This window comes from Camelus ferus, chromosome 6 (assembly GCF_009834535.1).
Source record: "Camelus ferus isolate YT-003-E chromosome 6, BCGSAC_Cfer_1.0, whole genome shotgun sequence".
In the NCBI taxonomy this organism is placed as follows: domain Eukaryota; kingdom Metazoa; phylum Chordata; class Mammalia; order Artiodactyla; family Camelidae; genus Camelus; species Camelus ferus.
In genome coordinates this window covers 86,370,210-86,383,971 of record NC_045701.1, presented here as the reverse complement: position 1 = coordinate 86,383,971, position 13,762 = coordinate 86,370,210, and the positions used below count along the sequence as shown (strand labels likewise).

General features: G+C 53.9%; 1 protein-coding gene across 2 annotated transcripts in view; it reads right to left on the bottom strand.

Annotated features, from left to right (window-relative positions):
* Nucleotides 1–2,912: 2,912 nt before the first annotated feature.
* Nucleotides 2,913–13,762, bottom strand: part of BDKRB2 (bradykinin receptor B2) — a 30,473-nt gene continuing 19,623 nt past the window's right edge. Inside the window, exons 2-3 of one of the 2 annotated variants that reach the window (XM_014558818.2) lie at nt 8,449–8,564; nt 2,913–5,275 (exon numbers count right to left, since the gene is read on the bottom strand). In XM_014558818.2, the coding sequence (XP_014414304.1) occupies nt 4,186–5,275; nt 8,449–8,522 (1,164 nt within the window). In that variant the 5' untranslated portion in view covers nt 8,523–8,564 and the 3' untranslated portion in view covers nt 2,913–4,185. Of the gene's footprint in view, nt 5,680–8,448; nt 8,565–13,762 lie in introns of those variants that run through there. The other variant, XM_032482578.1, reaches the window with a different exon arrangement.

Below are 13,762 nucleotides of genomic sequence, written 5' to 3'. Positions count from 1 at the left end.
ACCTTCCGAATCATAAGAGCGGTGCTCAGGTGCCTTCATCATCAGCGGTAGCTGCCACCAGCCACAGCAGCATCAGCACCAGTTCCTGACTGGTCACCTGGCAGACAGTTTACACCTCTGCACCTGGCCGTCACCCGCTCTGTCTGAGCAGACTTGGGAGTGGGGCCCATCTCTCGTTTCCGAGTCCGCCAGAGGCTCCCCTGGGCTTCTCGCCATCACAGCAACTTGCTGGGGCCAAGGAGGGTCAGGAGTTGGGATCCGTTCGTGTTGCCTGGCTGGGGTGGGGCGAGGTGGGAGGGAGAGCCCTGCCCAGACTCCTCCAGATTGCAGACTTCCTTGAGTCATGACCCACTGTGGAAGAAGTGCCTTGGATGAGTGAGCTCCCTTGAGCACTTGTGGGCAACTTTCTCCAAGCTCAGGGCCTTGGTGGGAAATGTGGGCACTGAAGGGGGATGGAATATCTGCTGGGCACTGTCCAGGCACTTATGTCCAGTACGGCTGGAGGATAGAGAACGAGCCAGGGACTGGAGAGAGGGAAAGAGACAAGGCAGGGGCCAGCACATGAAGGGTCTTGCAAGCCATGTCACGAAGACAGAACTTTATCCCAAGAGTGGTGGGACCCTGTTGAAGGGTTTCCGGTTAGAGATGCCATCATCACCTTCCCCATCATCTTCATTACAGCCGTCACCCTCAGCATCACCATCATATCCATCACAGCCGTCATCATCACCATCCACATCATCACCATGGGTTGACTGCCAACTCTGTTCCAGGCTAAACACATTTATACTCAAATCCTGTTAACAGTGCTACGAGGTGGATGCCATTATTATCCCATCTTACAGTTGAGGAACTATAGGCTCAGAGAGGGTATGTGAGATGCCCAGGACACAGTAAATAAGAGTCTGAGCCAGAATAAGATGTGGTATCCAGGTCCGCCTGATCCCAAGGCCTTAGCTCCTAAACACTGTCCTTTACTTGTATAGCCTCCCTATTGGCGTATTTGCATTCTTAAAAGATGTCATTGGCTGCCGAGTGGAGAATAAGAATTGGGAGAAGGATGTGGTTAATATCAGAGATGGGGAGACCAATGAGAGATGATGGTTAGACACAGAAAGAAGCAGATAGATCCATGAAGCCCTTAGGTAGAATCTGAAATAGGTGCTAATTCATTGGGTGGAAAGGAAAATGGAGAAGGTGCACTTAACCATAAGCCCCAGGTTTCTAACATGGATGGATGGATGTGTAGACGGAGCACTGCCATTTCTGTAGACTCAGAATGCGAGTTTTGTTTAGTGAATGAGTGAGTGAACGAATACAAAAATAATGAAGGGGTCCCAAAATGGAGTGGGTAATGAATCCCCCGTCACCGGGAGTATGCAAGCAGTGATTAGACAACTATTTGCTCTAGACCTTGTCAAATGGAGAGCAAATGGAAGGCACTTGATATATATAGATCGATTGATCTGTCTGTCTATCTATCTGTCTATATATCTATCATCTCACAAGCATGAATGATTGGATTCCTGTCATCCTTGTTCCTCTAGGGCCTCATGGGGCCTCATGGGCACCTGATGGGAGCTCAGTAATGAGTGACTGGTATCAGAATGTAGGATGGGAGAAAATAATAAAAACTTGTCAAAGTTTCTTAAATTTCTACTTGAAGTATAATTTTAGAATGTGTACATTTTAATACATGTTAATAAATGTACACATTGGGTATATATAATCAAAATTCTTTTACTTATATGGATACGCAATCACTTATATGGATGGCTTGGTCCCCACTGATCCACAGGGCAGAAGCCCTAAAGTAGTTTGAGTGGAAATAAATGAAACTCCTTGCTCCATCAAGGCTTCTAACTGCCTGTGGCAGCGTCCCTGACAAAACTCACTGTTTTGAGAGTTGTAACAAATGAAAGAAGTTAAGCAAAAAATGCCTCATTCATTTATTATGCTCGACAGAAAAGACACATGTTTGCACTGTTCATCCATTTCTCCTCTTTTGTAAAACCCTCCCTCTTTACAATGTAAAAGCTCTTTCACAGGACGGATGTTCTTTATCACAGTATCAACACAACACACCCGGCAGCACCCCTCCCGCAGCCCAATTGCTCCTCAGACCACGCGTGGACCCTTAAATGACCTTTAGGAGCCCTTTAGGGCTGCGATGGGGCTCTGCTCATAGGACACCCTCAGACCATACACACCCGCTGATGAATGAGGGCTACACGTTCGATATCCCAGCCTCCTTTCCCCCCCGCCCCCCCCCCAATATCTGCTTGGTTTAACACAATTCTAATACTAAACTGTTTCTGCTTCTTATTTCGCCTGTTTTCTTTCTCCAGCTGCAGTGTGTGTGCTTATTGGGGCAGAGGGGTGAGAGAGACAGAAAGGAAGAAATGGCTGGGGCAGGGAGGGAATCTTTTTTCACCCTTTTTCTTTTAAAATCCAGACCTAGCTTGGTCAGGATTTATGGGCTCTTTGCCATCCAAATCCGTCTGGTCTTCCAGGTTCCATTCTCTCCAGAGAGAGCCCACTAACAAATCACCCATTTACAGAGCGAGTGAGCTCTTCCCAGGCGACGCCTACGTTACCGCCCCGTGCAGCTCCCCAGCTCTCCTGTTCCTGAGTGCCCCTCCCGGCCTTGACTCTAAGCGGCTTGATATTGGCGCCTGAGTGATGCTTTCTCCCGTGGGCCAGCCACACGAGGCAGATTACAAAACGTGTAGAAAAAGAAGAAACGAAATCCCCCTGGAGGACCTGGGACTTGGGGCCAGGGCTGTCTCTTTAGCTTCTGGCCAAGGATGCTGGTCCAGCTTCTTCCTGCCTGACACCTGGTACCCGCCCTCGGCCCCGCCCACCACGGCCCCGCCCCGCCCCGCCCACCACCCCGCCCCTGCCCCGCCCACAGGAGGCAGAGCTGTTCCCTCGGCAGTTGGTTGTTGGGCAAATGATCGGATGGAGGCAGGTTGGGAAAGGCATTCTCTCATCTCCATTGAAGAGGTGATCTTCCCTGAAAATGCTGTGTGTGGGGGGATGGGGAAGAAGAGGGAGGAGACTGATGGGAAGGACAGTTGGGGGAGGGAGCTGACGTTAATAAGCACCTACTATGTGTCAGACACTGATTGGTGCTTTGCACAACCATTACCTACAATACCAAGTCTCTCCTACAGACCTTTTGCTGAACCTTAAGTAATTCCCTTTCTGAGGGCATAATAATGCCTCACATTTACATAGCACCTTTCATTTGTCAAAGTCCTTCTATGCCTGTTACCTCCTTTAATCCCCCAACAACTTCGAGTTACAGAGGAGGAAACTGAGGCAGGGACACAGCCACGTGCAACTCGTGATCCGCTGAGCTGGGGCGTCCAGCCGTCACCTTGCCACTCTGCACTGCCCACAGTGCCTTGCTTGACCGCTCATAGAACAGCCTTCTGGCGGTTGCAGGTGCTGAATCACTCCCACATGGGTCTGCGAGTTCCTTCAAGACGGAGACAGAACTCTCTTTTTTTCCCCTCTTGCCCACAGTGCTCAATGCTGTGTATACAGCAAGTGCTGGATAAGTGCTTACTGGGCTCTTCTTTGGCACAGACCACCTTGTCTTTCTGTCAGGGGAATGAAAGAATCTCAGTCCCTGGGTTCTTACCAGAGATCTCTCAGAGTTTAACCTTCATTTATTTGAGAAATCATCCTCTGAAGTCCCAGCTGAGTGGATTAAAGAAACGCAAGACAAAACTTCAGCTGGGCCCCGTGTGGATACTCAGATGCTGCACCAAAGCCGGATTGCATTTCTGGAGATCTGGGCGGTCCTGCTGGGGCAGCGTGGGACAGCATGTGGGAGGGAAGCTCAGTCACTCCTGTCCCTACCCCCAGGCTCGCTCCACTCCTGGGAAGGAGCAGACTGGCTCAGGGGTGGCAGCAAATAAGAACAATAATACTGTCGTGTTTATGGGACCTTTGGCTGTGCACCAGATCCCTCCAGCCTCGCAGCGTTGCTCACTGCAACTTGGGCAGGGCGGGAATTTCGCTCTTCTGTTGTGCTGGAGACACCGACTCCCTGCCCAAGGTCACACATGGGATGCCTTCCGTCCCTCCTTGAGCGCATCCTGGAGAGCCCCGTCCATCAATCGTCACGCGCATGAGTAGCCCGGGTACCATTGCTCCCTGGCTGCTCCCTACCCGCTACGGCAATTTGTGAATCTGGCGTTCCACGGAGATGGAGGTCCGCAGCGTGCCCATGGAGTTCTCCATCTGGTTGGGCTCCGACAGGCAGCCCGCTTTCCCGCACAGCCGCCGGTACACCTCCCGAGACTTCTTGCGGAAGCGCTTGCCCACGATCACGTACACCAGCGGGTTGAGGCCGCTGTTGCTGTAGGCGGCGAAGGAGGCGATCTGCGTGAAGACGTCGACCACGTGCTCATGCCAGCAGCCGGAGAGGACGCCAAGGCGCAGCAGCGTGTCCAGGAAGGTGCTGATCTGGAAGGGCAGCCAGCAGATGACGAACAGCAGCAGCACAGCCAGGACCAGAACCGTGGCCTTCCTCTCCGTCTGGATCTCTTTGAACTTCTGCATCTCGTTGTTGCGAAGCACGTTCATGATCTGCACGGTACAGAAGGTGATGACGCTCAGGGGCAGCACGAAGCCCACGGAGTTCAGGAGGATGTTGGTGAACACTTCCCAGCTGTGGGACGGGTAGTCGATGAGGCAGACGGTGACGTTGTAGCCCTCGTCCCTGTACTCCTGCATGGTCCGGAAGGCCAGCATGGGGGAGCTCAGGAGCAGCGTGCACCCCCAGATCACCACGCTGTAGAGCTTGGCCCAGTGCACCCCGCGCATCCGGCCCATGGACATGGTCTTCACCAGCGCCAGGTAGCGGTCGATGCTCACCAGCATGAGGAAGCAGATGCTGCTGTAGAAGTTCATGTAGACCACGGTGTTCACCAAGCGGCACAGGACCTCCCCGAAGAGCCAGTCGAAGTTGTTGGCGATGGTGATGGCCCAGAAGGGCAGCCCACAGGCCAGGAGCAGGTCGGCCGCGGCCAGGTTGCCCAGGTAGATCTCCGCCACCGTGCAGCTGCTCTTGTGCAGGCAGAAGACGCTGAGGACAAAGATGTTCTCTAGAGCCGCCAGGATGAACAGGACCCAGAGGAAGGGGGCCTGGGTGGTGTTGAGCCAGCTCAGCCACTCGGAGTGGGCGCAGGTGCTGCTCTGGGGAAGGGTCCTGTTGAGAGCAGGTTGGAGGACTTGCGAGGTGACATTGAACATTTTGGCGCTGCAAGAAAGTGGAGAGGAGGTTGTTACACCTCGAGGGCACAAGAGGAAGGAGAGACAACTGATGCAGGAGGAGAGGGGATGCTTCCAGAAGGCGAGGTCAGGGGTGGTGCTCAGGCCCTTTCTGTGCTGTGTTCAGGGACAGGTCCGGGCACAGCTGAGTCCCTAGGGTCTTAGAAAGGTGCCTCTGCTCCTTGGGCCTAAACTGAGAGCTCATGTTCTTCGCCTCCAGGCTCCACTGGGATGTTTCCTTGGCCAGCATCCTTCACCCACGTTGACAAGCGTGAGTCTTGGACCCGGGACCTCCTTGAAGCTTCCACAATGGGAGGATACACAGTGTGTTCCTTCCTTATTGCACGGGCTCCTCCCAAGGGAGCTGGTCTCTGTCAGCCACTCATGCCTGGGCTGTGGGTGAGTAATTTATTAGAAGAGAAAAATGATATCATGCCAGACAGGGAGGTTCCAGCCTGGCTCCGAGACCACAGCCCACCTGCCCGCACCCTGTCTCCCGGCAGAGGGCAGTGTAGTGCTTTGGTACCTTCCATCAGTATAGTGTTGATGATGATAAGAGGTTGCTTGACAGAAACGGAGGGCAGGGGCTTTGGAGTCAGACTGTCCTCTGGGTTCAAATCCTGGCTCTGTCATTAGCTGTGTGACCTTGGGTCAGTTAATTAATGTCTCTGAATCTTAATGTCCTCCCTTATAAAGTGGGAATAACAAAATCTGCTTCTCAGGGTTGGTTGTGGTGGGGATCTGAGACAATGGTGCGAAAAGTCCCAAGCACTATGCTTGTTTCAGTAAACATGAATAATTACCTATTTTTTGTGGTCTTATTAAAATAATCAAACTCCTGCACCACTGTTGGCAGGTTCTTGCTCCTGTGTTGGTGACTTCATCATTAACCCACTGGCTTCTCTGTCACTCTGGGGTGAGACTCAGACCATGGAGCAGTTCACTTTCTGGAAGTGTCGCTGTTAAGGCCAGTGCATCTCTGCCTTCAGCAAAGAGGTATGAGGCTTGGACAGACCTGGTGCTGACCCTAGCTGTGTGGACTTGGGTAAATTGTTTGACCTGTCTGAGCTTCCATTTTGTTTTCCTTGGAGTACAGGAAAACTCTTTCCCTGACTTGCCTGGCAAGGCTGTTGCAAGGTTCAAATCCAAGAGTAGGAATGGAGATGTTGAGAAGCCAAAAGTACAACGCAGAGGTGGGATGAAGGGGGCATTTTCTTAGCGCTCCGTGGGGTGAATGAAGAAGGTGGAGGCAGAGGGGCTCTTCTTCGGCAGTTTATTGTTGGGAAGGCTCGGAGGGGAGGAGCTAAGCAGCAAATTATGGGAGGGAATTTCCTGACTGCTTCCGGGATTTCCTAGGAAAAGCCCCCATACGTCCTGGAGCAGCTGGCTGGCTTTGAGGGGCCAGATAGGGGAGCGGGGATTAACTCATTCATAGATGCATTTATTTTAATGTTTCTTGAGCATCTCTGCCATGCTGAGCTCCACCTTGGCCGTAGGGACCCAGAGGGGCCACCACACATCTCCTGCCTTGCCTGAGTGCCCCACAAGTGTGACCCAGAGTGCGGTGAGGGCAGAGGGGTCGGGGGAGGGGTGAGTGGAGGAGGTTGGAGGTGACTCTGGAGCTGGGTCTCAAGGGCTGGAGAGCATGTCAACAGGCCCCAAGAAGGAGGGAGGGCAGGTCAGGCAGGAGGAGCAGCTTGGGCAGAGGCACGAGTGGGGAAGGTGCTGGCATGTTCTGGCAGGTGGACTCCATGTTGGATGGGGAGGTGGGAAGTGGCCAGAAATGGGCTTGAATAAGGGAGTAAAGATGGTCTTCAGTTGGGTGCTAAGAAAGCGAGGCTTTGTCCCTGAGGGCTTTAAGGAGCGAGTGATGGAATGGGAAGCATCCCCTGGAAAGAATCTGCCAGTGGAGTGGTGGTTTTAATATATTCAAAAATTCTCTGATACTCCTTTCAGAAGGCAGAATCTAATTCCTCTTCTAGTGAGTGTGGCTGGACTTAGGGACTTGCTTTCCACCCAGGTGGCTGTGATGGTGTGTGACTTCCAAGACTAGGGCAGAAAAGCATTGCAGCTTCCTCATTGGCTTCTTGAGTTGCTTGCTCAGGGGGAGGCCAGCCACCGTGCTGTGAGGACACTCAAGTAGCTCCTTAAAGAGGAACCAACTTGCCTCTTTGGACATGGATCCTCTGGCCCCATTGAAGCCTTTAGTTGATTCTGGTCCCCCAGCCTTTGAGTCCTCCAGCTGAGGCCCCACATATCATGGACTAGGGACAAGCCATTGCCACTGGGCCGGAAATTCCTGACCTGTGGAAACCGGCAGGCTTCTCTGCAGAACCTCTGAAGGTAAGACCTCCCTTGCTCAGTCCCACTGGTCCAGGCTTTGGCCCCATTTCTTCAGGTACAAAAGTCCTGCCTCCTCAGTGCCCCAGACTTGGGGTGTTGCCTCTCAGGGCCTAGCTCCCCAGAGACCCAAGGGTCATACCAGGTGCTACTTTAATTTCCCAGCAAGGGAGGCCCTAGCCGACAGGATGGCGCCTGGCCTGTACCTGACTCTGAGAAGCCACAGGATGGTCAGAAGGTGGCCTGGGGAGCACTCGGATGGGAGTCGTAGGGCCCGTGTTCCATGGCCCCAGCTAAGATGGCCATCCAGTCATCTCCATGGTAGGTCACACCTGCCACTGGGCCCGCTGCCCTTTGTCTTACTAACACTGCCCCCCCTCAGGACTGACCCTCTCTTTCCTCTGCTTCCATTAGGGATCAGTTCCCCCTACATTCTCTCTTTGGAGTGTCCTGACCTTCCCCGGATATCAGCCATATGTTGGAAACATCTGGTCTTCATGGCCACTGGGCACCTCTGTGATCTCTTGGACTTGACTCCAGAGTTTCACTCTTTCCCTATCTACATTCATCTGGGGTCACTCATAGGTGTCCTCCTGCACACCCCTCCCCCAGACAGAACAATCCACGCCCTCTGCCCCGGCAGACCTCTGGGGATGTGAACACTAGCCCCACTATCCTTTGAGTAGTTTTGTCTTTGAATGCAACTTTGCCTGTGGCTTTAACTGCTGTCCAGCGGAGGAGGGGCTCGCTCTCCTGGGTGTTCCTGGCTTATCCACCTCCCACCACCAAGAAATAGTAAATCAGGGAATCCCTTTGACTCACCCGAGAGAGGCAGTGGTGGGCAGGGCGTCCTCATGAACAGACAGGAACATTGGTCTCTTCCAGGCAGAGAACATTCGGATGCAGAGGGGGACGTGAGCGAGGCCCTGCCTGGGCGACTGGAGGAGAAAAGATGGTTAGATGGTGGAACTGGGGAACCATAAAACACACACATTCTCCACTGGGGGAGGGGAACGGGGCCTCCCTGTAACAGATACTCACTAAGCATCCCTCACACACTGGGTGCCAGGATGTAACGTGAGAGCAGCATCTGCCCTGCAGGAGTTTATGGCCTAGTGGAGAAGCCCAGGCATTACTGTGTCCCTAAGTGACCGAAAACTGCTGTAAGTGCTCTGAAACAAAATGCAGGGCCCTGTGACAGTACGGAATGTGGGGCTTTAAGCCCGCCTGGGGTGGGGGTGATGAATATTTATTGTGAGACCTGGGAGAGCTGGGTGAAGGGATGGCAGTGGAGAGGAGGGTGTCTGGGCAGAAGGAGCAGCAGGTGCAAAGGCCCTGAGGCAGGAAGAAGCTTGGTGTGAATGTGTGTTAGGCCCTAGAGGCTGCTGGGAGACAGGACTGTGGCATGGGTAGGGGCTGGGGGGGGCGCAGAGTAGAAGCAGGGAGACTAGTCAGTAGGTGTGGCCCATTCTTCCAGGCACAGGATGAAGGAGTTTGAAAAGGATGCATTCCAGAGGTGTTCAAGGAGTAACACTGACATGTCTGGTACAAGACTGGATGTGGAAAGGTTGGGGCTGAGTGTGAGGAAGGTACCAAGGATGCCCCCACCACTCTCTTGTGCTGCCACCTCCTATAAAGGGGACGAAGAAGGACAGCTGACTTGGAGAGAGAGGCTCCTGTGTTTAAACTTCAGCCTGTTAAGTTTGAGGTGTTTGGAGACTTGCAGGTGGGTCTGGAGCTCAGGGGAGAGATCTGGGCTGGGGGCAGTTTCACTTTGCAGCGCTGGAGGTGACATAGACACAGGATCTCCAGGACCTCGGAGTCTAACAGGCAAGTTCAGATGAACATTTCCAATCCACTGCGGTGGGCATTGCTCCTACGTGCTCTCAAGTTCTGAGCCCCAGGGGGAGGGTGGAAGCCTTTCTCCCCAGGGGGGCTGGCACTGACACAGCCTCTCTACCCCTCTTCAAGTTGAACTGCACTCAGATCCAGGGAGGTGGGCATCGGCGGGATGCTTGCTTTGCAGAGGGGGAAACGAGGTGCAGAGCCAGAGGGTGACCTGTCCAAGCGCCACTGCTGCCAAGACCTGGAGGTGGGACTTAAACCCATCTGGTGCTAGACTTCGACCTCGGCCCAGCATCCTAGGTGACCTCTCGCTGCTTCTAGGAAGGGCCTGAAAAACCGAGCTCACTCGTGCACGTGTGTGTGCGAACATGCGTGTGTGCATGCGAGTGTGTGTGTTTGTTTAGCCTTGGACCTGTCCTGCCCCAGCTTTCGGCTGCCCCTCAGCTAGAGGAGTCTGTGAAGACCCCAGCTTCCAGAAGCCCAGCTCTCCTAATATTGTGGGAGGGGGAGATAAGGCAGTGGACCATTCTGGAAATTTGAACACGTTGGGAAAAAAAAAATTGAGGCTGGATTGGTAAGCAGGAAACGAAGCAGAAGATACTCAGTTAACACCCAGAAAAGGTTTCCCCAAACCCCTAAGCCGAGCTGAGGTCAGGATTTGAACTTGCAAGAGATGAGATGCGTAGCAAATCCTTTTGATTCTTCAAGGAGGGGGCTCGGGGTAGGGGAGAGAGACTTAGTAGGGTGACCTTGTGAGGGGCCCTGCTGGGTCCTGGAAAGAAGATTCAACTGGGGGGGTCAGAGGTCATGTCATGTGTTCAGATCACTCCCTCCTCAGTGGCAATTATTGTCCATTTTTCCGGTGCTGGAGAGTCAGTGGGGAAGAATGGAGACGAGCTTCCCCTCCGCCCTGTGGGGCTCAGCTCCCGCCCAGGGACCTCGGCCGGCCTGCTCGCTGGACCTCCCAGCTCGGCCTCCAGGGGAGGTGGCCTGCTTTCCCTCCCTGGCTGTCCTCTGTGATGGGGCCACCTGGTCTGTGGTGTCCCAGCATCTTGCAGAATCAGCCCACCTGTATCCTCACTGTTTGCCAGCAACTGTCAACAGTGGTCTCGTTTCCAAAACAAAGTTGAGGGCTTTTCTCTCTATGGTGTCCAGAGAGCAGGGGTTGGAGGACAAGGGAGAAGCTGGGGGTCTGAAGCCCCTTGAGGTGTGGTTGTGCGTCTGCTTTGGAGGCCTGCCCTGGGGGAGGATGGATGGGATCGCACACCACCCCCTGCTTCTCCTCCTGGGGGCGCGGGGACTCTATTCACCACAAGGTTGCCTGGCTTCCTGTGGGGTTTGGCCCAGAGGGGCACCTGAAGGAGGCTGAGGGACAGAGGACAGTGAGCGAGAGGCAGGGGCTCCCATCCCCGCCTTGGGGCCTCCAGGGCCAGGCCGGGCCTGGAGCCCTGACAGCACCCATCAGGGGCCCTTCCCAACTTGCTGTCGGGTGATTCTGGTAACCCCCACCTCCCCTCGCTGGCTCAGGCCCCAGGCGGGGAGGGAGCCGGGAGTGGGTCCTCCCGCAAGGCCTCTGCTGTACAGGCTCTGAGGCCCTGGCAGTAAATAGACCCTTAAAGTAGGTAACTAGACTCTCTGTTGAACAGAGCCTCCACTCTGTAAATAGACCCTCTGTTAAGACTCTTCATATTAGCCGGTTAGAATGTGCTCTCTCCTACTGGGACCCTGCCTTGGGGTTATAAACTCGGATGTCAGGGAACTATTTAAGGGACTGTGGCTGGGGGGGGCGCCGTGGTGTGTGGTGTGGCGGGCACGTGGGCACTGAGGGTGGTGGCGGAGGTCAGGAGTGCGGCCCCCGGTCTGTGATCTCGGGGAGGTCCCCTTGCACCCCTGGGCCTCGGTTTCCTCTTTCCTCGCCGACACAGCGGGAGATGGGGGGGCCATGCTCCCCCGACCCTGCTCCCCGTGGCTGGGCGCGGGTGATGAGGCCATGAGTCGGCAGCTGGGCTTTCCCCTCATTTTTCAAACTGATGCTTTAGGAGAGACACCCAACCCCTGGATTCACTTCACTCTAGCTCCCTCAGTATTCGGTCCAAGGAGACTTACTTTGAAAGAATTTCCTTTGGTTGAATCACATACACACTGGCTCTCAGGGCAGGAAGCAATTCCACTTTAGTCTCAGAGGGAGTCTATTCTGGTCCCCCAGGAAGCCATGTCTCAAGGGCTCTGAGGCTGTGGCCACCCTAGAAGGCTCAGCATCCCTTCCTCAAGGGCCAGCTTTTGCCTTGTGCGGGGCCCTGTCCCTGCTCCCAGCCTGCGTCCGGGATTTTGCGGCGGCGGGCTGGAGCCGGGAGGCATTTCCCAAAGCGAAGGCTGTGGACTGGATGGTAAATAACCCCAGTCATTGAGTCGCTCCTCCCTGTTAGCCCTGGAGAGTGTCCAGTGATGCTGCGTGTCTTCAGCACCTCTCCGGTGTTTGTCATTAATGGAAAAGTGGTCCAGGTGACATCGACAGGGCAGAGCCTGTGCATGGAGAAGGGCTGGAGGAGGGAGACACGGCCCTGGGGAGTCCAGCTGAAAACTGGTGTCACAAATGGGAGGCCCAGCCTGGCCGTCAGGCTCACGGACTCTGGAGCCGGAACTGGAATTGGCGCCTCTCCCTCTGGTCACGGTTTAACCTCAGGGTGGCTCGTTTTTCTCAGCTGTAAAATGGAGGCTGGTGTAAAAAGTGTAAAACCTTCTGGGGCCACTATGGGAGCAGAGGATGAATACAGATGCACAAAGCATGTGGGGAAGGTGCCCAGATCGGGGGCGACTCCACCCGCACCAGCACGGGGGCCCGTCTGCTTCAGCCACACTTGGGGGTCTGGGGGTGGGACCTAGAAGCCCCGCATGTGGCCCCGCATATGGCCTGCTCTCCCTCTCCCAGCCCCTGCTGAGGTTTTCAGGCACCGTCCCACAGCAGGATAGAGAGACCAGAGGGCTGCTGGGACATTCCTGGCCCTCCGATCCATGGGAACCATTGAGACTGCACAGTTCTAGCCTCTGTCTGGCGCGGGGCTGTTCCCCTTGTGGCTTTAGCATCCCCTCTCGCGGTGAGCGGAGGTCTGTGCGCGCATGCGTGCATATCCCATTGTAACATACACATCTGCCTTGTTCTTCTTCTCCTCCACCCCGCCTGCTGCTGTGTTTTGCAGACCCCGATCTCTTGGAAAACATTTGCTCCATAAGTAAATAAAATCTCACAGACCACCCAGCAAATTGGAGTCAAGGCCACAGCTGGAAAGAACCAAGGTCTCCCGAATCCCAGTTCAGAACCCTTTCCTGGGCTCCTCCCAGAAGAAATATTCTAAAATCTGCTTGATGTCGTCGCTGAGTAAGGACACAGTTTCTGGACAGTCACAAAGGCAAAACTCAGGCCGCAGTAAATGCTGGGGGTGGCGATGGGGCATAGTGCACCGGGTCAGCCTCACTGCCAGGGAGAAGCGTGGCCAGAGGACAGTTTCCAAGGGCCTTTTTCTCCATTTCCCTGCGAAAAGGCCAGAGCTGTCTGTAGGGGAAGGATGGAGTTTGGGGAAGTCAACCTCTGTTCCAGGAGCACCTATAGAGAGCTAAATCAGAGGGTCCAATTCAGTCTTAGACATATGCATGTGGGCCCTTCTGGCATTTGGACACTTTATGGGCCTGGAATGTTTTGGAGACACCTACCCTGTGGGGGAGCAGGGAGCTGGCGGGAGGTCCTTGAGAAGTGGAGCTCCTCTCCCGCTCCGCTTTCTACAGGAGAGTCTGGGGCTATCTCCCTGACCCCTCTCACCCTCAGACCCCGGGCTCATGTCAGTCTTCACCTGTCTCCTGTTTCTTTTGCTGAGGTTATTCTGTTCAGCACGTCTTGTTTCTTTCCCCCACGTTGGGTTTTGTAGTTTTCATGAACGAGCAACTTTATCTGATACCCTAATACCAATTTTTCCGCTTAAAAAAATTACAACTCCCTTTTTGTTTTAAAAGATAATATAACCCCAGTAAATAGCATTTTAAAGTCCTGGAATCTTCCAGAGAGCTATCCTCAGACAGCTCTTTTTATGTCCCCATTCAACCGTTCTTTTGTCTCCTGTGGTTTTATATAGAATAGTGTTTCAAGGGAATTTTCCCTTGTTGTTCCACAGTTTTCATTAAGAGGCCTTTAAAAGAAATTGCATTTGTGCATTGTTATTTATTAAACCATTCCTTGATTTGAATCCCTTTGTATATACTGTAATGTGTTTTCGTGGGACCCAGCCACGTTGACCTACAT